Source organism: Crinia signifera, chromosome 7, assembly GCF_055691185.1.
Source record: "Crinia signifera chromosome 7, ASM5569118v1, whole genome shotgun sequence".
In the NCBI taxonomy this organism is placed as follows: Eukaryota; Metazoa; Chordata; class Amphibia; order Anura; family Myobatrachidae; genus Crinia; species Crinia signifera.
The window spans coordinates 183563882-183586528 of NC_139223.1; the positions used below are offsets into that span (position 1 = coordinate 183563882).

General features: G+C 45.6%; 1 protein-coding gene across 1 annotated transcript; it reads right to left on the reverse strand.

Annotated features, from left to right (window-relative positions):
* Positions 1–872: 872 nt before the first annotated feature.
* On the reverse strand, positions 873–13670 carry C7H21orf58 (chromosome 7 C21orf58 homolog). The gene is made up of 8 exons (XM_083152151.1): positions 13611–13670; positions 12895–12955; positions 11786–11859; positions 10444–10641; positions 6109–6220; positions 2781–2911; positions 1091–1320; positions 873–918 (listed from the first exon to the last, which is right to left on the reverse strand). Exons 1-8 carry the CDS (start codon positions 13668–13670, stop codon positions 873–875), a joined length of 912 nt encoding a protein of 303 aa, XP_083008277.1.
* Positions 13671–22647: the final 8977 nt, after the last annotated feature.

Genomic DNA, 22647 nt, shown 5'->3' on the forward strand with positions numbered 1-22647 from the left:
TTACTTTCCCAAATAACTATTTTCTAATAAAACAATATCATGTACCAGTATTTATACTATAATACATTTTATTACAATAATTTATAAAAATACACTCTCATCGTAGATCCAATGTCTCTTAAGTCCGGTTATGGAATAGCAAGTTGACCGTGTGTAGATTGATAGTCGATCCCGCTGAGTTAGATGGCTGAATATAGACGGCGGCCTCTAGAGCGGCAATAACGCTAGTTAGCCACCAGTGGGTAATCACGTCTCACTGCGCCACTATTCTATTCTAACTCTATGTCCACTTGGATAGTTTGGTATGATCCAAGTGGACCTGCAACAAAAAATCCCGAAAAACTCTTGTGACCATTGACCATGGTTCTGCTGATCACCGACTATCTTCAGCAGTTTATCTAAGCGGGGTCGACCATAACATGGTTGATCTACACCCGGTCAACCCGGTGTCCGGATACCCTTAAGTCCATAGAGAAATGTCCATCCTTCGAAAGACCGTCTGAGTATGAAGACCAGTAGCTCCTATCCTGAGGTTCTAAGGTGTAGTATGTAATGGGGATTGGCATGGTATGAGGATCTGTGGGTGTGCTCGGTTTAGCAGTTTCCCATTTGCGCTCAGTAGCGATGACCTGACCTAGGTGTCTAAAAGAGAAGTATAGTGCATTATAATGAAGCATCATATAAAAAGAAGAACTTGAAGGGATGTAAATGCTTCAAAGACGTATTCAATAAATGGGTGAGCAGGTGGGGTAAGTGAGATGGGTCTTTCAAGAGAAAGGGCATAAAGGGGCAATACATGTTAATTATAGTTGTACAGAAGGATAATTAGTGAAGTATGAGAGATTGGCACTTACCTTATCCAGGTCATGGTCTTATAGTCCGTTCGGGACTCTGCGGGAAATTCCATCCGTTACTACACTTGAGATAAGAGACGTTGTGAGATAATAGACAAGACAGGGCAGTGAGGAGGAACTAACAAGTGATAGGTTGAGGAAAATTTTAAAATATTCTTTCACAAGTGACTGCATTAATCGGATGGTAATCTGTGGGAATTGCAGCAAGGCAGGTATAAATCATGTGCATGACTTACGTGTGCATTGCCGGTAATGTGGTAGTTGGGCCAGTCACATGGTGCACTGCCTGAGGGAATCCACCCATTTGTCCCATAGTGTTCACAGGCATTTGAGGCCACATTGGATATCCAAGTCCTGGCTGTAGTGTAGGTGGTCCAGGTGGAGGGGTATAGTGGTGGTGGTGGTGCACCGAAGATGGCCGGATCTTGTCTGCCCTCAGTACTACTGGGCTGGTGTATTGAGGGTCCTTTAAAGATACCAATCATTACTCAGAAACGTTTTTCAAGCACTAAGCATAGTTATTTGAAAATTCACAAAGGTTTCATCATCGTAGAGCACTTGTGACATAGTGGAGGCGGCCATGTTGTTATCTGAACCAATATTAATGAAACTGCAGTCTACCAGTTCCCAAGGAATCGGGGGACATCACTGAAGCAGTTCAAATCAAATATTAATAATAAGCTGCTACTATCAGTAATGATTGCATCTGTAATATTATATAAGGCATGTCCTGACCAATATTCATGAGATATTGAATGGATAGGCTGCTTTTTTTGAATATTGCTTCAGTCCAGGAAGTGACTGCAGCGGCTGTATATATGACATGTACGCCTAAAGCCTGACAACTCACATAAAAGAAAAAGCAATGAGTTGAATCAATCAATTTACTGCATTTGAAATCTGCAATTAGGTTAAAATAAAAAGAAAGCCATTATAATCCTGGAGGTTGGGTAGCTGGCTGCCGGAATCCCAACTGCTGTCAGAACACTGGCCCCGGAACTTTGAAATTGATCAGGATACCTATGGCAGAACCTCAACAGCCGTCATCCTGAACGTAAGTATAAGGGTTCGGGTGAAACTTAGGTTTAGGACCAAGAGGGGACTTAAGGCCTCCATACATTGGACCAAGCTATCCTAAGGACAAGTCGGCCCGATTGCCCGAGAGCTCACTAAGATTTTTGTACATTTCATTCACAAGGGGCGGCAGAATTGAAAAGTCCTATTCAAAGGACTAGGGGACCGCTGATTGGCGAGAGAGCTCTGTCAGCCAATCCGCGGCCTCCTATTTGTGTGGCTGCTGATTGTTTGAGAGAGCTCAGTGGCCGCCCAATCTTTTGAATAGGATTTTTAAATTCTCCCTGTGGCCCACCACACCGGATCCAACTCCATGCTCGCCGCAGCCGCTCTCCACCCGCTGCACCATACCGTATCAGATGTGATACATCACTGGTGCTTAGCACCCTCGATGTGCCGCTAATGGCTGCGCATAATGTATCCCAAATATATCCCTGTATCCCTGCGTATGTATCCCAAATAGATCTTTTATTATATTATATATATTTGCTAGCAGAGGTGGAACTACCATTGGTTCAGCAGGTGGATTGCACTGGGGCCCTTGAGGACTAAGGGGCCCACTGCTGCCCCAGACACCCACTGTTTTTGACTGTCACACTCTTTCTCCCTGTCAAACTCTGCCTCTCCCTGTCACCCTCTGCCTCTCCCTGTCACCCTCTGCCTCTCCCTGCCTCTCCCTGTCACCCTCTGCCTCTCCCTATAACCACTGCGGTGTTTCAAAAAGGTGAACTTGGGTTGGGGTGGAGGAGGGGGACCCAAATGATATTTTTGCACCTAGACCCACCACCCACAAGTTCCACCACTGTACCAGTATATTCATTAATGCAAGGTAAAATAAATAGTCCGTATTACTTGTTGGGACTGAGGTAGCGCCGGAGGTGCGTTCCCTGATAACGCCATAGGGGGCAGTGCTTTCAGCATCATGTTCTGCATAATAATCTGGTGCATCTGGGCGTTCTGCATAAGCATCATCTCCACCATATCTGCAGGAGAAAGAAAAGATAAAACGTGCTGCTGGGATATGTGGTACCACAACATCTGCTAAATCACAGTATCAATGGGAAGAGCCATTAATAGCTGGGCTTTATAAGACTGACAATTAATACAGACTCATGGATCATGTTGGATAGGGGCAGGCATGGGACATCACAGATCACCCACCGCAGATCTTTGTTTTTGTATCTCGCACTTATTTATTTACTACCAGTTATTTATATAGCGCACACAGATTCCGCAGCGCTGTACAGATAATATTTGATCATTCACATCAGTCCCTGCCCCAGTGGAGCTTACAATCTATATTCCCTACCACATGTACACAGGGCCGGTGCAAGGCACCGGAGCGCCCCAGGCGAGTCGGGGTGGGGGCGCCCCGATGCCGGGGGGGTGTGTACCTGTCCTGCGGCTGTGTATATAAAGCTTGCGGCGGCGGCAGCCGGGGGTCCCTGCATTCAAGAAATAACGAGCGCTATCCGCCTGGCTACGCGGAAGCGCTTCTGTTGTGAAAACACTGGCCACACGGCGCACGCTGATTGGCTGAATCTCAGCCAATCAGCGTGCGACCAGTGTTTCCACAACAGAAGCGCTTCCGCATAGCCCGGCGGATAGCGCTCGTTATTTCTTGACTGCAGGGACCCCCGGCTGCCGCCGCCGCCGCAAGCTTTATATACACAGCCGCAGGACAGGTACCCCCGCGGCACGGGGGGTGGGGGGGCGCGAAATGCCGCCCTCCAGTGGCCGGCGCCCTAGGCAAATGCCTAGATTTGCCTAGTGGTGGCGCCGGCCCTGCATGTACATGCACACACAGACATTCTAGGGTTAATTTGTTGGGAGCCAATTAGCCTACCAGTATATTTTTGGATTGTGGGAGGAAACCCACACAAGTACGGGGAGAACATACAAACTCCGCACAGTTAGGGACATGGTGGGTGGTGGGAATCTGGCCCATGACCTCAGCGCGGTGAGGCAGTAATGCTAACCATTACATATTGATAAATAAAATGTGATTGGCTGGTAAGTTACAGCACCTCTGTACTCTGCACAGATGCAGATTCTAATGTCTTCTAGAAGGTGCAGCTAAATAAATAAGTAGAATCTGATGGGTTGCTTTGGACAACATCCTATCTTCAATATAACTCCTATCTTAGTAAATTTACACTGTGACACATGAAATACAAGCACTTAGGGGGTATTTAAACCAAGCCACTATTTCCAGCAGCGGAAATAGCGGCTGGCGCCTATTCAATGCTGCCGCTATCGACAGATCCGACTTTTAACTGGAACTAGACTGGAACATTGAATACCGACTGTGGAGTTCCTGTCGGAAGGAACAAAGAAAAGGCCTGGAATCCGGTTTTGAATATCCCCTTCAATTACAAAAGCTTTGTAATTGTTGTTGTTGTTCCCCCCTCCTCATTATGATTGCCACATCCATCAGGGTCCCCAATCACTGTAATATTCCAAACATAGCTTGTTGCGTTCCATGTCGACTTTCGTTAAAATACGTAAAAAAATATGAAAAAACTCATGTCGACCTTTTGACTTTCCATTGTCGACCTAATACGTGTGTCGACCTTAGCCACTTCAACCTATTTTATGTGTCAACCTTTAGTGGTTAACCAAATGTATGTCGACCTTCATAGTGTCGACCCTATGAGCCGTACCCCTGAGTGCAATAGCACACACTCATCGTATAGTACTATTAGAAATGTACATCATTTAAATAATTAAAACATAGAAAAAAATGAAAAAAAAAAATTAGCGCTATAGTGGTAAAAGAGAGACAGATAAAGAATTGAGGAAGGGAAAGATTTAAAAGAATGAAAAAACACCTGAAAAGAAAAATTGTCCGTGGATCTACCATAAGCTCCCCCAAGTTTCCTCCGTCCATTAGGAACCATTGCAGACTCTTGCCGTATCGAGTGACGTCACCCGGCAGACGGAGCACAGACGAGCGGCAATTACACGCCGCACCACGCTGAACTCCGCATCCTGCATCCAGCTTGGATAGCATTGGGGCAAGGACAGGTACCACGGACATTTCACATTCTCTCAAAAGAGCTGTATAACATCTCGCTAACAATTTTTCTTTTTCAGGTGTTTTTTTATTCTTTTAAATCTTTCCCTTCCTCAATTCTTTATCTGTCTCTCTTTTACCACTATAGCGCTCATTTTTTTTCTCCTAAATTGCCTTAACTTTATTGAGCAGCTGTTAAGTTTTTAGTTTTTAGCGCAGGACACCCCCCTTTTTTATAGAAAAAAAGGAGCTGTTGCACGGACATTGATAGAGAATTAAATACAACGAGATGAAATGTAATAGGGCGAGAGAAACAGAAAGTGAGAGATTTGGTAAGAAATCTCGTTGTGTTTTTTTGTTGTTTTTTTTAAAGCGGCAATCATTTACACTGCAAAACCAGTATGATTTTGCAGTGTAAATGATTGCTGCTTTAAAAAAAAAAAAAAAAAAACTGGAGATTTCTTACCAAATCTCTCACTTTCTGATTCTCTCACTGCAAAATCATACTGGTTTTGCAGTGTAAATGATTGCCGCTTTAAAAAAAAAAACAACTGGAGATTTCTTACCAAATCTCTCACCTTCTGAATCTCTTGCCCTATTACATTTCACGGCTGATGTGTTCAGTTTGCACATGCGCACGAGTTACATGGCACATTAGGTACAAAGCGCCTGATTTTGTTATGTAAGATATGACACAGTTGTAGGGAAGAAGCACACCCTAAATGCTGCCCCCCAACCCCCGCTGCATGTCAATCCATACCCTCCAACATGAGCCATTCCATTAGGTACAAAATGCAGTTTCTGGACTTTCCTTTGAATTGATAATTGCAGTCACCTGTGTTGAACTAGTTCAGTGATGATAACGGTGTTCCAGCAAAGGTGAAGGCAATCCTCAATTAAGGAAGAAGTCCAGCAGCTGAGCACTTTGTACCTGATGGAATGGGTCATGTTGGAGGGTATGTCAATCATGCGGTGGCTAAGGGGGCACTACACTCAGCAGCAGATTAGTGACACGGTTGGCGGGCGTCTCATTAAGAAGAACATCAGCTGAGTCTGCAGCATAAAGTCGCAGTAGCAGCTGCTGCATAAGATTCAATCAAGGCTCCAACAGTCTGCACTGCTTAATGGGGGTCTCAGCGTCAGCCATACTGTCCATCATCTTACCTTCTTTAATGCTCCCTGAGCGTGGTGGCTGATAGGCTTGTGGTGAAGGGATCTGGGTGATGAGAGGCTGCTGGGGTAACTGCTGAATTATTGTTGCTGGCTGCTGGGGTAACTGAACAAAACAAAAAAAAACATACTGTATAGTGCATATTGTTAAATGTATTCTTTGGGGTTAGTCTACATTTTTACACATTTTAAGTTTGAGAAGCTTTCTATATTACACAGGTTCTCAAACTCGATCCTCAGGACCCCACACAGTGCATGTTTTGCAGGTCTTCTCACAGAGGGGTAAATTTATCATCAGTTGATCAGGGAAATATGTGCTATCCCCATGTGTTATGGCAGGGGATAGTGCTTCCCTTGATCTATGACACCCGCAATGCGGGTACTATATCGATGGCACTACGGGGGAAGTGGCTTAGCGCAGCTGCAATGTTTTAAAAAGAGCGCCTGCACCTTACCTGATGTATTATCCGGCGATGTGAGGCTTTGTTCTTTATGGAGCCCCGTCCCGGATCGCCATCTTTTTCTGGCGCTGCGGGTCTCCTGCTTCTAATGTACAGTGCCAATTGCTGGTCTCCGGCATTTTCAAATGAAAAGAGTTGCGCAGTTTTAGTTTGAAGACGCCGGAGACCAGCAATCTGCGATGAACATTGAGAACAACTCCGCATGCGCCGAGGACACAGCATGAGACACGCAAACCGGTGCATGCACAGTAGATAAAAGAAAGACATCGCACCAGCCGTTATGGGAGGATGCGTATCCCCATCGGGTGGGGAAAACACACTTCCATAACTAACAGTTTGGAAATAATACATCCAGACGATGTGCAGGGCCGCTACACCATGAAAAAGTGGTGCAGCGAAACTGTGGTCATAAAGAACGAAAAAGAGCTGATAATAAATCTACCCCAGAATCAAGTGAAATAATTAGCTCGACCTGTGGATCTTTTAAAATGTGTCAACGATGCACCTGTGCACCAGCTGAGTGACCTGGAAATCGTGAACTGTGTGGGGGACGAGTTTGAGAACCCCAGCTATAATATTTTGATGTTTGAATGGTGGACTTGAGAACATAAAGACATATGTATTAAGCCTGAATAAACTGGTGATAAAGCGGTGATAAAGTGGAAGGTGATAACGCACCAGCCAATCAACTCCTAACTGTCAATTTCGAACACCACTTGTTGCGTTCCACATTACCTCCGCTTTATCACCTTAGTACATCTGCCCAATTGATCTTTGCCAGGGCTGCCATTAGGGGTCCTCGGCCTGGACAGTAAGGAGCAGGGACTGATTAAAGGTTGCAGGTGCCCATGGCTAATACACATGTAGCTCCCCTTGTAATGCTGCTAAACACACACGTGTTTGGGCGCTCAGGGACTCGCCAGTCATACTGCCAGAGGCGTAGGGAGGGCGGAGCCACCGGAGCTCCTGCTCCGGGCGCCGATTGGCTGACTGGCGCAGTCGGCCCGCCCCCCCTCTGCAAATGATCCCTGCAAGTGTGGTGTGTGAGTGACGTCGGCATACTTACGCCCCGGGCAGCGTGCGCAGCGCCGGCGGCTGCCCTGCCCGGCGCCTGCCTCCTGCCCTGCTCGCCCGGTCCCTGCCGCCAAGCGTCACGGGTGGTGAGGCCGGGCGGCGGGCTGACACGTCCTCCTCCTGCCTCTGAATTGCTGCTGCTGCTGCTCGGTCCGGCTTCCGGGCAGCGCAGGCAGCGTAGCAGCACTGACAGTGACACACTGTCCCAGTCTCAGTGGCAGCCAGAGTCACCTGTCTTTGACCCCCTTCCTGGCTACAGCAGCGTCACTCATCAGCCTTCCCAAGCGCTGGCTGTAGCCTGGAGGAGGAGAAGGTGTCTTACTGGCTGCCGCCCTTGCCTTATCCCGTTTATCAAGGTGGATTTTATTTTATTTTTTCTACAGAATGTTCTTAAAATAAACATAGTGATAAGCTTGTTTTTTTATTGGATTCGTGGAGCCCGAGGGGGGGGGGGGGTTGGGGGGGGGGTTGGGAGAGTGAATCTCTGGCTTCTGTTTCTCCGTTACAGCGTCTTATATAGCGCAGCAGATTCCATTACAGCGTCTTATATAGCGCAGCAGGTTCCGTTACAGCGTCTTATATAGCGCAGCAGATTCCGTTACAGCATCTTTTATATAGGGCAGCAGATTCCGTTACAGCGTCTTATATAGCGCAGCAGATTCCGTTACAGCGTCTCATATATAGCGCAGCAGATTCCGTTACAGCGTCTTATATAGTGCAGCAGATTCCGTTACAGTGTCTTATATAGCGCAGCAGATTCCGTTACAGTGTCTTATATAGCGCAGCAGATTCCGTTACAGCGTCTTATATAGCGCAGCAGATTCTGTTACAGTGTCTTATATAGCGCATCAGATGCCGTTACAGTGTCTTATATAGCGCAGCAGATTCCGTTACAGTGTCTTATATAGCGCAGCAGATTCCGTTACAGTGTCTTATATAGCGCAGCAGATTCCGTTACAGTGTCTTATATAGCGCAGCAGATTCCGTTACAGTGTCTTATATAGCGCAGCAGATTCCGTTACAGCGTCTTATATAGCGCAGCAGATTCCGTTACAGTGTCTTATATAGTGCAGCAGACTCCGTTACAGTGTGTTATATAGCGCAGCAGATTCCGTTACAGCATCTTATATAGCGCAGCAGATTCCGTTACAGCGTCTTATATAGAGCAGCAGATTCCGTTACAGTGTCTTATATAGTGCAGCAGATTCCGTTACAGTGTCTTATATAGCGCAGCATATTCCGTTACAGCGTCTTATATAGCGCAGCAGATTCCGTTACAGCGTCTTTTATAGAGCAGCAGATTCCGTTACAGTGTCTTATATAGCGCAGCAGATTCCGTTACAGTGTCTTATATAGCGCAGCATATTCCGTTACAGCGTCTTATATAGCGCAGCAGATTCCGTTACAGCGTCTTATATAGCGCAGCATATTCCGTTACAGTGTCTTATATAGCGCAGCATATTCCGTTACATTGTCTTATATAGCGCAGCATATTCCGTTACAGTGTCTTATATAGCGCAGCATATTCCGTTACATTGTCTTATATAGCGCAGCATATTCCGTTACAGTGTCTTATATAGTGCAGCAGATTCCGTTACAGTGTATTATATAGCGCAGCAGATTCCGTTACAGCGTCTTATATAGCGCAGCAGATTCCGTTACAGCGTCTTATATAGCGCAGCAGATTCCGTTACAGTGTCTTATATAGCGCAGCAGATTCCGTTACAGTGTATTATATAGCGCAGCAGATTCCGTTACAGCGTCTTATATAGCGCAGCAGATTCCGTTACAGCGTCTTATATAGCGCAGCAGATTCCGTTACAGCGTCTTATATAGCGCAGCAGATTCCGTTACAGCGTCTTATATAGCGCAGCAGATTCCGTTACAGCGTCTTATATAGCGCAGCAGATTCCGTTACAGTGTCTTATATAGCGCAGCAGATTCCGTTACAGTGTCTTATATAGCGCAGCAGATTCCGTTACAGCGTCTTATATAGCGCAGCAGATTCCGTTACAGCGTCTTATATAGCGCAGCAGATTCCGTTACAGCGTCTTATATAGCGCAGCAGATTCCATTACAGTGTCTTATATAGCGCAGCAGATTCCGTTACAGCGTCTTATATAGCGCAGCAGATTCCATTACAGTGTCTTATATAGCGCAGCAGATTCCGTTACAGCATCTTATATAGCGCAGCAGATTCCGTTACAGCGTCTTATATAGCGCACAGTGCTTATTTTTTACAGTTTTTCTTTTCAAATGTAACATGCCAACACATGTTAGCCACGCCCCCAATTCAGTACCGGGAAGGGGGGGCGCGAAATATGTCCTTGCTCTGGGCACCATGGCGCCTAGCTACACCGCTGCATACTGCCCAGGTGCACGTGGGTTATACATCTTGTACCACATGCTTGTGGTGTTGGAAGGATACTTTGGCTGGCACTGTAGCATAATGTACATAAGGTAATTCCATCAGTAAGTTACATTGGCACAGCTATCTGACAGTCACCATAAGAAATTTACTCCCCACATCGGGGCGGGTGATAGGTATCAAACATGGAATAAATTAGGCCTTCATTTTATTCCTTGACTGTCACCTGACCAGCAGTGCACATGGTTTTGTCCATTTGAGAAGGAATTTGCCTTTTCAAGTGAACCAGCGACATAGCGTAATGAAGATCCTGATCGGGACTACAACACATCCGCGCCCACTTTTCTGCAGCAGTCTAGTTACAGTACTTCCGTATCCTAACATGAGAATCTCCTAGGGCGTGCCAAGTACCCATTGTGTGAATACCTGTTGCTGGATGATCCTTGGTGGCTCTGGTGGAGGAGGCGGTGGCGGTGGAGGATAATAGCGCATAGGGGGTTCCGGTGGAGGCGATGTATGGTAGATGTGCATTGGAGGGAATTGATGCATATCTATATTTGGTTTCTTTCTCCGCGTACCTTCCCAGGTGTGAGGCCGTGCTATCTCTTCTAGGAGGTGTTGCTCCTATGTGCGATAGACCAGGAGTCAAAACAGTGGAAAAACAGAAGATGAATACATTTGTAACCCATTCCAATCCAGACAGTTTCCTCCCATGTATCATGAGATTTACATTATATCGATCTGACTATGGGCCAGATGTATTAAGCTTCAAAAAGTGATAAAATGGAGCCAACCAGCCAATCAGCTCCTAGATGCTATGGGTGAGATTTAATGAGATGAGAGATTCAGAAAGTGAGAGATTTGGTGAGAAATCTCCAGTTTTTTTAAAGCGGTAATCATTTACACTTCAAAATCAATGATTGCCGCTTTAAAAAAACTGGAGATTTCTCACCAAATCTCTCACTTTCTGAATCTCTCATCCTATTAAATCTCACCCTATGTTACAGGCAGGGTTTGAAAATTGACAGATGGGAGCTGATTGGCTGGTTGTTTATCACTCTCCACTTCATCACTTTGTGAAGCTTGATACATCTGGCACTTTTCTCTGGGATTAACTTATTTTGTTCCTTGGGCAACGTACATTAATTGAGATTTTCTTAATGACAAATAAAGCATGTTTTTGGTATTTTATATAAAAAAATTAAATAATAATCATAGTTACTTTGTAAATGTAATCACCTAGTTCTCTTGTGTATCGAAACACCATCACAATGGCACTGATACAAAATCAAATTTTTTTTTTATACAGGGAAGTGGGGTAGAGGCTGGAAGGACATTTGTTTTAGGTTTGAGCAATGTCAAAGCTTTTGGGGAAAGTAGAAAGTGCCTGATTCAGGTCTGATTGGATGGGGTGTCGGCGAAGCCTAGAGAACAGGTCTGAATCAGGAGCTGTATGCAAGTTGCATATGTGTATTTATTACACTCTTATGTTTGACCCGCATTATGGGGCCTATTTATCAAGAAATGCCTTTGCAATATGATCTGCGGGCCTAATTCTGCATCATCTGCATTGACTGGTGCCGCGCCGTGTCAACGCCCCTGCAACTCCCCTATGGATGAAAGCTCAACTTTGAATTACTCCATGCATCAGATTTGTATGGATTTTGAGGTTAATTGGCAAACAGTTGCTTTACAAAAGCCAATATGTTACCACGGTTGGCTATATTTGAGGTGTGCCTTTCCTGTACCAGCATCATGGTTATTGTACCCGCAGTTTGTGCAGCAGATCCTTCCTCCTGCGCAGAGCAGACTGCAGAGCATCTTCCTGTCCATCATAGCTCCCTGAGAACAAAAAAACAGCAATTTAAAATGATAGTGAAATTGGTATAGGACCAATCAGCTCTGTCTCTATGATGGATATTGTTATCTAACAACTAAAAGGCTGATGCTGAGTCGGACGTACGTCTGTTTGGCATAAAATACACCAACCAGAACCCTCCCCCCATGTGTTTGCCTAAGATGTGTACAAAGCACAACACAACCGATGGTGGAAGGAGGCAGGGGTGCTGGTGGCATGGAGTCCTGGTACAGAACTGCCTAGCTGCATGTGACAGTATATGATGTACCCCTTTACATACTCCTGGCACATGTACTTAAGATGCATCCAACTCAGCATGTTGACAGGGGCGTAATTTCATCTTAGTCGCCCAGAGGCAAGTTGGAGCTTGGTGCCCAACCTCAAATTATTTGTGTGTCAACATTTACCTGTGCATAACATCTCAGAGCCCAGCAGCATTGCTTTCTGCAATGCAGGCTGAGTGGTACCAGGCAGGAGCCATCCTGTTCCCTATTAGCAGCGTTCCAGGTATAGAGACAGTTAACTGCAGGTGCAACACACAGGTGCTTCCCCTACATGCAGGTGCCCCTTCAGGGCTTGGAGCCCGGAGGCTGGAGCCTCCAATGCCTCTAGAAGATACACCTCTGGGTACAAATACATGATCTGTTCTTCTATTGTTTTATTTTTTCAAGCATGTGTGTGTCAAGCTCATCAACAGGCACTACTTGTGGAAATTAAAATTAGGTCATTCTTTCACCCCATGCTTGGTTCCGCAAATACATCCCATTTCCATCTTCACACACCAAAGAGCATGGTGGGGATAACCCCGTTACTCTTTTGAGACAGTTCCGTCTAATCACATGGTTGCAGCCCAGAAATGCCACTTTCATGGAAACAGTGATCCGTCCACAGACAGATCAATTAGTTTGCAGTCAGTCTGCAGCGCAGTGTGCAGATAGTCGCAGGATCTGTTTGAATCAGGCCCCTAATTCTATTGCTGTGCTATCATCTGAGTAGTCCCACAGGTTTCACATTCTTACTTGCTGTAACAGGTTCTGTGTCAGACGCATCATCTCCAAAGTCCCGCTCATTTTCTAATCTCTGTGAACAAAGAGGAAAAAAATAATCATTTTTTTTGTTTGCTGTTCATATATTAAAACAATGATGATGCCAAACTGTGTCATTTGTATAACCCCACAACATGCTAGTTTCCCTACTGATTTCACAGTGGTAACTTACAGGATATTTACATGAGCAAATTTTAACTCACAGTTGCCTACCCTCCCGCATTCTGCAGCAGACTCCCGTTTCAGTCATAAATCTCCCGCTGACCTGCATTGTACTTCTAATATCCCGGATTCTTCCAGGAGCGCCACTAAGAAGTGTCTTTGCAAGGACAGTGATTTATTGGCGACTCTCATTTTACCCCCTTGTGGGAACCCCTGACAGTAGAGATCATGCAGAGTTTTCTTATCTGTGCTGGTGTGCACTCATACATAGTGTGCTGCTGCTGCTGCTAGTGAGTTACTAAGAAATTCTGCTAGTAATCTTTCCTTAGTTAAACACATTTGTTTAATTTTTCTGGTGTCCATTATAATTTGGCTAATACAATAATGGTATGGAAAACATCCAATAAATATAGGTAGTGCCTACAAAATGCAGACAGTCCAGTGTCTACAATAACATTACATTGCTTATGTTCACACATTTCAAACAAGGTCAAATTGTTTGGGGCAAATCCCTACCACAACCTCACCTTCTCCAATAGTTTCAGTTTCAGCCTTGTCATGTGATCCATTAGGGAGGGGTCTGCCATTGTTACAGTGTCTGTGGAGAGATCAATACTCAGTAAAAAAAAAATATATATACTATATATACTCGCATAGGTGTGCGCAGCCCATTTTATTAGGGGGTGCACCATTGGAAGGGCATATCTATCACCGCCTACTGGGCATGTCTATCACCGCCTACTGGGCATGTCTATCACCGCCTACTGGGCATGTCTATCACCGCCTACTGGGCATCAATACAAACTAAACAGTTTGGACAGGCGCGCATCAAAAATTTACAGCACAATGCCCATTACACATTATGCCACAATCCGTAATGCCCATTACACATTATGCCACACTCCGTAATGCCCATTACACATTAGGTCACAATCCATAATGCCTATGAAACTTTATGCTACACTCCGTAATGCCTATTACAAATTATACCAAACACCGTAATGTCCATTACATAGTATGCAAAATGCTGTAATGCCCATTACATCATATGACACACACACATGTCTTAATGCCTATTACATATTATCCCACATACTGTAAGTGCTGGATGGGGACAGTGGACGGGCAGGGGGGGGGGGGGGGGAGCAGCGGCTTCCTAATATCTGTGGTGGGTTTTGCTGGGGCAGGACAAACCTGCCCTAGTAGGTTTGTCCTGTCCCAGCAAAACCCACCACTCAAGGGGTTAATTGAAAATTTTTCTCCTATGAATAATAACCTAACCTAGCTTGCTTCCTCCTATGAGGAACACTGTGACTGCAGGCAGCCAGGTCACGACTCACGCTGGCTCCTGCTCAGTGTGGATATCATTCACTTCACTGCCTCCCTCTGCCAGGGCGCGTGCTGCTGCAGTGCTGGGCTTGCTCTCTGACTCAAGCTGGCAGCAGCAAGGACGGGAGCGCGGGCAGGACTCGAGGACGCGTGTGCGCTGTGACGTCATCACGTCACGCTAGCTTGTGATGTTTATAGGCGGGCCGGGGGATAACTTCAATGGAGCCCACGGTCCAGCCTGTGCTTCCAACTTAGTCACCCCCGCCGTGTTATGTGTGTACTGCGGGCTTGAGATCGGCGGCGGCGGCAGGCAGCAGGCAAGTAAGGCTGTCCTGACCACCGCCGGGTAACGGTGCTGCTGCGCATTTTGCATGCAATCGCGTGGGGGGTACCGGCGGGCATTAGGAGGTGCCTGTGCACCCCCGGCACCCCCCGTGCGCACGCCTATGTATACTCGAGTATAAGCCTACCTTTTCAGAACATTTTTTATGCTGAAAAAGCCCCCCTCGGCTTATACTTGAGTGAGGGTCCCACTTGAGTCAATACGGTTTCCCAGTTTTTTTTTTTTTTTTTTTAATTAGGTGCCTCAGCTTATATTCGGGTCGACTTATACTCGAGTATACCACGGTATACTGTATATTTGCAGTTCGCTCAAATATGTTTTTTTTTTAACCCTTTGAGTGCCAAGTGAATTTGTCAAAGTAGGGGTAAAATATTGCCAAGCAAGCAATTGTATTCATCATAATGACCTTTAATGTTTACCTGACCTGGGAAATATAATCTTTTTTTTTTAATCAACATTTTTTATTTGAATTTATATAACAAATGTGATTGACGCTGGCATTTTTTAGAAGATATTTTGAATATCTCTCAGAGATGTTGGCACTCAAAGGGTTAAATAAAGTTGATTGCGATTACGGGGAATATAAAAAGATGATCAAACATCAATGATTCCATTGCAAAGTCACCTCCTGTCCAATGGCGGGGGGTGCGCGCGGGGACTGGGGGCAGCCTAGCAGCTTACCTTAGTGCTGGGCTGCCCCCAGCAGCGTTCCGGGTACGGCGGCGTCGATCGGCGCTTGAAGATGACATCGCGCTGTCATCTTCAAGCGCCGGGAAGGGGCGGGAGGGGGGTGCGGGCGTTTAAGCCCGTCCGGTGTAAATGCCCCTAAACACCGGGTCGCACCTGGCTTCAACCAGGGTCCAAAAAGCCGGGTGCGACCCAGCGTTTTGGTCTAAAAGGGGTATAATTTATTCTCCCTCCAGGGGTGTCGTGGACACCCCAGGAGGGAGAAAGTGTTGGGATTTCGGCGGTCGGGATTCTGAACGCCGGGATCCCGACCGCCGGGATTTTAACTGCATCCCGCCTCCACTTCTAGAAATGGCTGCATAATGCAGTGACGTCATTTGTGGGGCGATGGAAGTGTTAGCCTCTGAGTGACAACGTTTAGTCGTGTGCCAAGGAGGGACAGCTGCATCTATTACACGGTGCAGGCTGTATAAATGCAGCCCATGTATACAACTGTGCACTACAGACAGTGCCTGACTATCTATATATGGGAATGGCTCATTGGATCAACTCTACTTAGGTCGACATGCATTGTGTTGACCACTGAAGGCGGACAATTGAAATCGGTCGACAGGGTTGGAAGGTCGACAGTCAAAATGATTACATGAGGTTTTCACGGTTTTGGATCTAAATGTCGTCCCCTGGCATGGCCCGCTGTTCTACCACCACGCCCTAGTGGATCATAGGATAAGAAATACCGCTTCTCGGCACGCTGGCTAGAAAAAAAGGTGAACAACTCATGTTGACCTTTTGACTATCGACCTTCCCATTGTCGACCTAATGCTTGTGTCAACCCAGCGTTGCCTACTTTTAAAGTCTCCTCCACGGGAGAGGGTGCTGGATGATTGACCGGCAGTCGGGATTCCGACAGTCATTACACCGACGTCGGAATCCTGACTGCTAAAAGCCTGACAGACGGGCAGTGGCTATTCTCCCTCGTGGGGGTCCTCGACCCCCATAGATGGAGAATAAAATAGGTGGTGAGTGTAGCGAGACACTTTGCCCGCAGCGTGGCAAGTGCAATGAGCACACAAGGGACTTCGTTGCACTCCCCCCGCTGTCTGAGTCCCCGCAGTCGGGATTCCAACGTCGGGCTAATGACTGTCGGTGTGTTATACCACACACCCGGGAGAAGCCCAGAGAGAAGACTGGCAGCAGCACTTCTAGGGGCGGGCCTGAAGTAGATGTCATCAAGCCTTATATTATTTTTATTGATTACTGTATAAGCCCTCATTTGATAATAGCCAATATAATGGATTTATTAAAAAAAGCCTCTAACTGTGACGTTCTTTTATTATGTATACATATTACTAAGTAGGACAGTTACAGGGGCCGTATCTGCATGTCCTATCATTTACACTCTATTTAAGATGGAATACGGTACAGTACAGTGGATATTTTGCAGTTATTGGTACATTTTGGGCTGACAGTACCATCACAGGCATCCAAGTGCCGCCCCCAAACATGTGCCGCCCCTAGGCACGTGCCTCACGTGCCTAATGGGAAATTCGGCTCTGGATCTCATATTACGCTGACTATATAACATTAAGTTATGTAGTTAATTCAACTTATGAAATATTGTCATTTTGTTATGCACAAAGGCTTTTGGTACACACAAGTACCGCAGTAGAACTCCAGCGCTGAGTAAATACATACATCAATTTACTGTACAAATAATGACACGACCGTACACAAGAGATCACACTTGTGAGCCAATTACTGGATGTGCAATCACTACTATTTCTCTAGAATATCAATACAATTGTTTGGCAGTTGTAATGGCGACACTGAAGAGCCACTGCTGTTGTTGGTATGCAGGTCATAGGTCAAGGTCAGCAGATCGACCATTCGCTATTGATCATGAGAAAAAGTCAATATGCATTACGTCGATATGTTAAAACGGTCGATATGAAGAAAGGTCGACATGGGAAAAGGTCAACATGGGTTTTTCTTTTTACTGTCTTATTCATAATTCACCATCTCAATGGGCATAGAGGGAAATTTAATAGTGTTCCAAGCGCAGAGAGCCGTGCAAAGGAACGCGGTTCACTAATACAGTGCACATGGCACAGGGATGGCAAGCTACCATTAGGCAGCAGCAGGGCCGGCGCTACCCACTCAGCAGCTCCTGCAAAGCAGGGAGGCGCCATGCTGAAAAGGCGCTGTCTCCCTCCCTGCTCTGCTAAAGCTGGCTCAGCCCTCACTGTCACTGCCTCCTGCACGCCGCCCGCAGTGCCTGTCTGACAGCGGGCGGCAGTATGGAGAGGCTGAGCAGCTCCCTGCACCGCGCACACACTGTCCTCTTCCTGCGACCTGCCCCCTCTTCCTCACATACACTTGTGCTGAGGCATTTAGCGCTGTCTGTGAAGGTCTGGATGACATGTTATGTCTGGATCCGCCCCCTACCCATTGCTCCCTGCGCCTGTCAGCTGTCAAGAAAATGACGAACAGGCAGCAGCGCCACCTCCCCTTCCTTCCCTCTTCATAGTGTGCTGGGCCAGTGCCGCTGCCAGTCCTCAACACTTTGCCCCCTATATCTCCTCCCCTCTTTTTGTACTGCTTTCGGGTCGCATCACACACACATTGCATGCATGCCGTGCGATGCAATCTAGCCCATAACGTGTGTGATTCTCGCAGCGTGTATGGGCACCTTTAGTGCCTGCAACATTTTGCGGACACAGCACTGAGATGGTGTATGCATACATGTACATGCACCAGAGATCCTCCACAGGATCGCATGTTGCATACACTCCCACAATCGGGCTGCAGCTTGTTGCAATGGCAATGTGAAAGGGCGCAAAATGTATGGTTTGCAGGAGGGCGCCGGACACCCTAGCACCGGCCCTGGGCAGCAGCCTAGGGCGCTGGGATTTGGAGGGGTGCCACGAGTCTGCCAACATTGGTATCCGGATGTCTCACGACAATTTATAGGTAGACCGTCAATAGGTCAACATGCACTAGGTACACATTGACAACGGTCGACACAAGCAACAGGTCACAGGGCAATGGTTGACACATGAGAAGGTTTTCATTCCTTTTTTTTTTTTTTAAATTGGGACCTTTAAATACTTTACCATCCATGTGAACTCCGAATGGGAACAGCAAAGTTCAGGTGGCGACACGGACACCAAAAAAACTCATGTAGAACTTTTCATGTGTCGAGCTTTGCCACGTCGACATTTTGCTTGTGCCGAACTTTTGTCGCTATCAACTTTTTGTCAGTATTGACTTAGCGCATGTCGACCATGTGTGTTTATGCCAGCCTAGTGCATATCGACCTTTTAATTTGCGGCTTTTCTGGGGGAAGGGGGTGTTTAAATATGCAAACTGCACCCTTTAGCCCCACCCCTTCCTCGTAGACCTGCAAATTGCGAGATTTGCATTACCGGGGAAGGGCTTTCTGAGGTCTACATCAGGCCCCGCCCCCATAACTGCTGCTGCTGACAGTCTCCTCTCTGGGGTTCTCCCGAGAGGAGACTTTGTGCAACCCTGGGTAAAACGTATAAACTTTGTCTTATACAATGGAGTTTGTGATGCCACAATCTTCCTGCATCTGGGACAGGAGCCTTGCATCACTACTGAAGGGATGCCATTACAATCCCGGCGGTCAAAATCCCCATGCCGAAATCCCGACACTTTCTCCCTCTATGGGTGTCCACGACGCAGCGAGCCCGCAAGGGGGGGATCCACATCCCCCCCTTTTTGGCATTTCGGCGGTCGGGATCAATCATGCCACAAAATGTTAAAATTTACCCCAAAAACATGGAAAAAGTATGTTGACATGTCATGTGTCGATCATTTTTGTGTTGACCTTTTGCTTGTGTTAAGTTTGTGGCTGTTGACCCTTTCGGGTCAACCTAAATACTGTTGACCAAATATACCACACCCCCTCATGATACTGCCCATGGCACATGCAGTCCTGGCCTCACTGATAAATAAATGGATACACAAGTGGACAGGCCACTTCTTCCTACAAAACCAACATGTTCGTGCTGCTCTGAACATTCCGACCATCTGATTGGCTATTAATCAGATCGAATGACCAGAACAATAAGATTGAATGTGATCAGTGGTAGTTAGTCCCTAATAAAATTGTTCCTATAGATTGTAAGCTTGCGAGCAGGGCCCTCCTACCATTTGACTGTCTGTAAATACCCTGTTTGTTGTATCACTGTCTCCTTTTGTAAAGTGCAACGGAATCTGCCGCGCTATATAAGAATCTGTTAATAAATAATTAAATAATAAAACACACCAGAAACATACATTACATATGGGGGGGGGGGGGGGGGGGGGGGGGGAGAGAGAGGAGTAGTTGGAGATATTACTATGCCTAATATACAGTAGCTCCCTGGGGTGCCTCGGGACACATGAAGAGGTGCCCTGGGTTGGTAGTCCAGGACCAACTCAAATTATTAATGTTTAATTATTTATGAGCAAAAGCAATGCTGGTGGCTGCCATTAATAAAATGTGTACAAACAGAAGCAAATCCTGTCCTTTTCCACATACCTGACCCAAAGAATCACATATAAACCCAATCTAATAAATGTATTTTTGGCCTAGGGGTGCCGTGAAAAAATGTTGATACTCTAGGGTGCCGTGATTCAAAAAAGATTGGGAACCTCTGCAGTAGTAGCTTAATTGACTACATATTGCCCTGTAAATTCATCCCTATGTTTAAAAATTGTAATAATAATACCTTTGCTCTGGGAATCTAACATATGTGCCCCAAACTATCATCCTGCAACTCACCCCTGTGTGAAAGAAAGAAAGATAAATAATGTACCTACCTGTGTTCTGCCTTTCTGTCCAGTGATTTACTTTCCTGTATCTGGGTCCTATTCACTGAGTCTTTTCAGGTGAAGTTGTTGTTACCGGACACTGCCTGTAAACACTCCTGTAGCTAAGGCACGTGACTGCTCATGCCAAACCCCATTCCACAACCAGGATCAGTATAGATAATACAGTTTACTGGTACATAGTGACAGTTTATATCTATTGTCATCTAATGATTCATCATAATGTGTTGTTTGTTTTTCATTTGCACTTTATTGATTTTACCAATGGCTATTAAAATCATGTAAAAAAATACATTGAGATGAAAAGAGCGCCCGATCGTGCCTGTTTTCAAAGCTATATTTAGAGAAGAAGGTTGGTAGTCGCACAGGAAAGGGTGAATGTAGGTCAAGAATGTTGGCCCCTCAGTAGGTATTTAGATCATTAGATTTGTATAACATTTGAGGGTGTGCTACCACTGGACATCAAAAGTTGCATGCACAGTTTGGGACAGAAAGAAATGTCGCTGTGTGGTGCACCAAAAATAAAGAGTCAATTAAAATGTAACTTTTAATGTTATAGATTTTAAAAGTATAGCGAAATATAAAAGACACAAAACAGAAATGACATACAAATGAAACTTAAAAAAGGATATATATTATCCTTACAACGTGGGGTCCCACACTCCTAATATTCAATTCCCACTAGTGTTGGGGTACACGATCCGTCTATTGAATGTCTCGTATTCTTATATATATGCGGCGGGCATTAGATATGTATCATAAATTACCCCTTTCATAGGGGAGAGTTTGGTACAAGTTTAAGGTTGGCTGTTCCCAGAAAGAGTTTAGTATTGTAGCACAAATTATTATTATGCCGAGGATAGATAATTAGGCAAAATTATGCCAGGAATAGATAATCAGGCAAAGTGTCTACATGAGCGTGTCGATTGAACCAATCTAGCATTAATAATATATGCACACACTAGGAACGCCTATTGATAGAGTAGCCCTACACATCAAAAATAATTTTAATACAGTCCCTGGAGTACAATGTATCTGATTATTAGACACTATGTCTCACTATGTATTGGGGCTGTATAGCAGATTACATGTGTTTAATTAATCCCTGGAGTGCAGCGTGTCTATTTTGGGACACACTGACTCACGATATAACAGGATTAAATACCATTAATTCCTCAGTAATTTATGTTCAATATGGTCTGCAGTGTAATTTGCAGATAGACTGTCACAATAATTGTGTCACTGGTTTTAATATAAACAATACAAACAAGATGGTGTTTGGTGCGTTTTTTATTTATTTATTGAGTATATTAACTTATTCATTCTCATCCAAATAAAATGTTTTCTGACAGAGTGTATAATAATGTCAGTAATTGCTGGGTGTGTGGCGTTCACACATTACTCCCAGGCGCTTCAAATGACAGTTAATATCACATTAATCAAATGTTATGCGGTACCAGTGGGGATCATCAAGTGATAGTGGTGGTATTTTAAACACAATGAATCTGGGTATTTCAGTGATAGTGTTTCAGTAAATAGTGGCAGGTTTTTACTGGGATTAAATGATCACATTAGGCTACCAGTGTTGTGATCACACGCCCGTCGGCTACGTATACCGTGGCGTTGATCGTTACACATTAGTTAGATACAAGACCCGCAATGTGGAATCCACAGTCCCTGGAGCACGGCGTGTTTGATAATTTGCACGCCGTCTCACAGTATGTAAGACTGGATTCTTACTTGCGATATGCAATAGGCGCCCTTCAGCCAACGGGCTGCTAGTTAATGCGCCCGCTCGATAGCGTTTCTATTAGAATTATCTAAGCTAGACAGATCAAAATGTACATTTCAATTAGGGTGAGGGAGTGGGGATAGCCCACGAAGTGTACGGTCGGCGTACGCTTCGCTAATGAGCTTCGTCAGGACCAGCGTTGGTCCTGACGAAGCTCATTAGCGAAGCGTACGCCGACCGTACACTTCGTGGGCTATCCCCACTCCCTCACCCTAATTGAAATGTACATTTTGATCTGTCTAGCTTAGATAATTCTAATAGAAACGCTATCGAGCGGGCGCATTAACTAGCAGCCCGTTGGCTGAAGGGCGCCTATTGCATATCGCAAGTAAGAATCCAGTCTTACATACTGTGAGACGGCGTGCAAATTATCAAACACGCCGTGCTCCAGGGACTGTGGATTCCACATTGCGGGTCTTGTATCTAACTAATGTGTAACGATCAACGCCACGGTATACGTAGCCGACGGGCGTGTGATCACAACACTGGTAGCCTAATGTGATCATTTAATCCCAGTAAAAACCTGCCACTATTTACTGAAACACTATCACTGAAATACCCAGATTCATTGTGTTTA

Coding starts and splice junctions, on each gene's coding strand:
- C7H21orf58 (XM_083152151.1), bottom strand. CDS start 13,670: ATGGCAGACCCCTCCCTAATGGATCACATGACAAGGCTGAAACTGAAA. Junction 10,642..11,785: donor ATCTGCTGCACAAACTGCGG/GTACAATAACCA, acceptor TATCGCACATAG/GAGCAACACCTCCTAGAAGA. Junction 6,221..10,443: donor CAAGGATCATCCAGCAACAG/GTATTCACACAA, acceptor TGTTTTGTTCAG/TTACCCCAGCAGCCAGCAAC.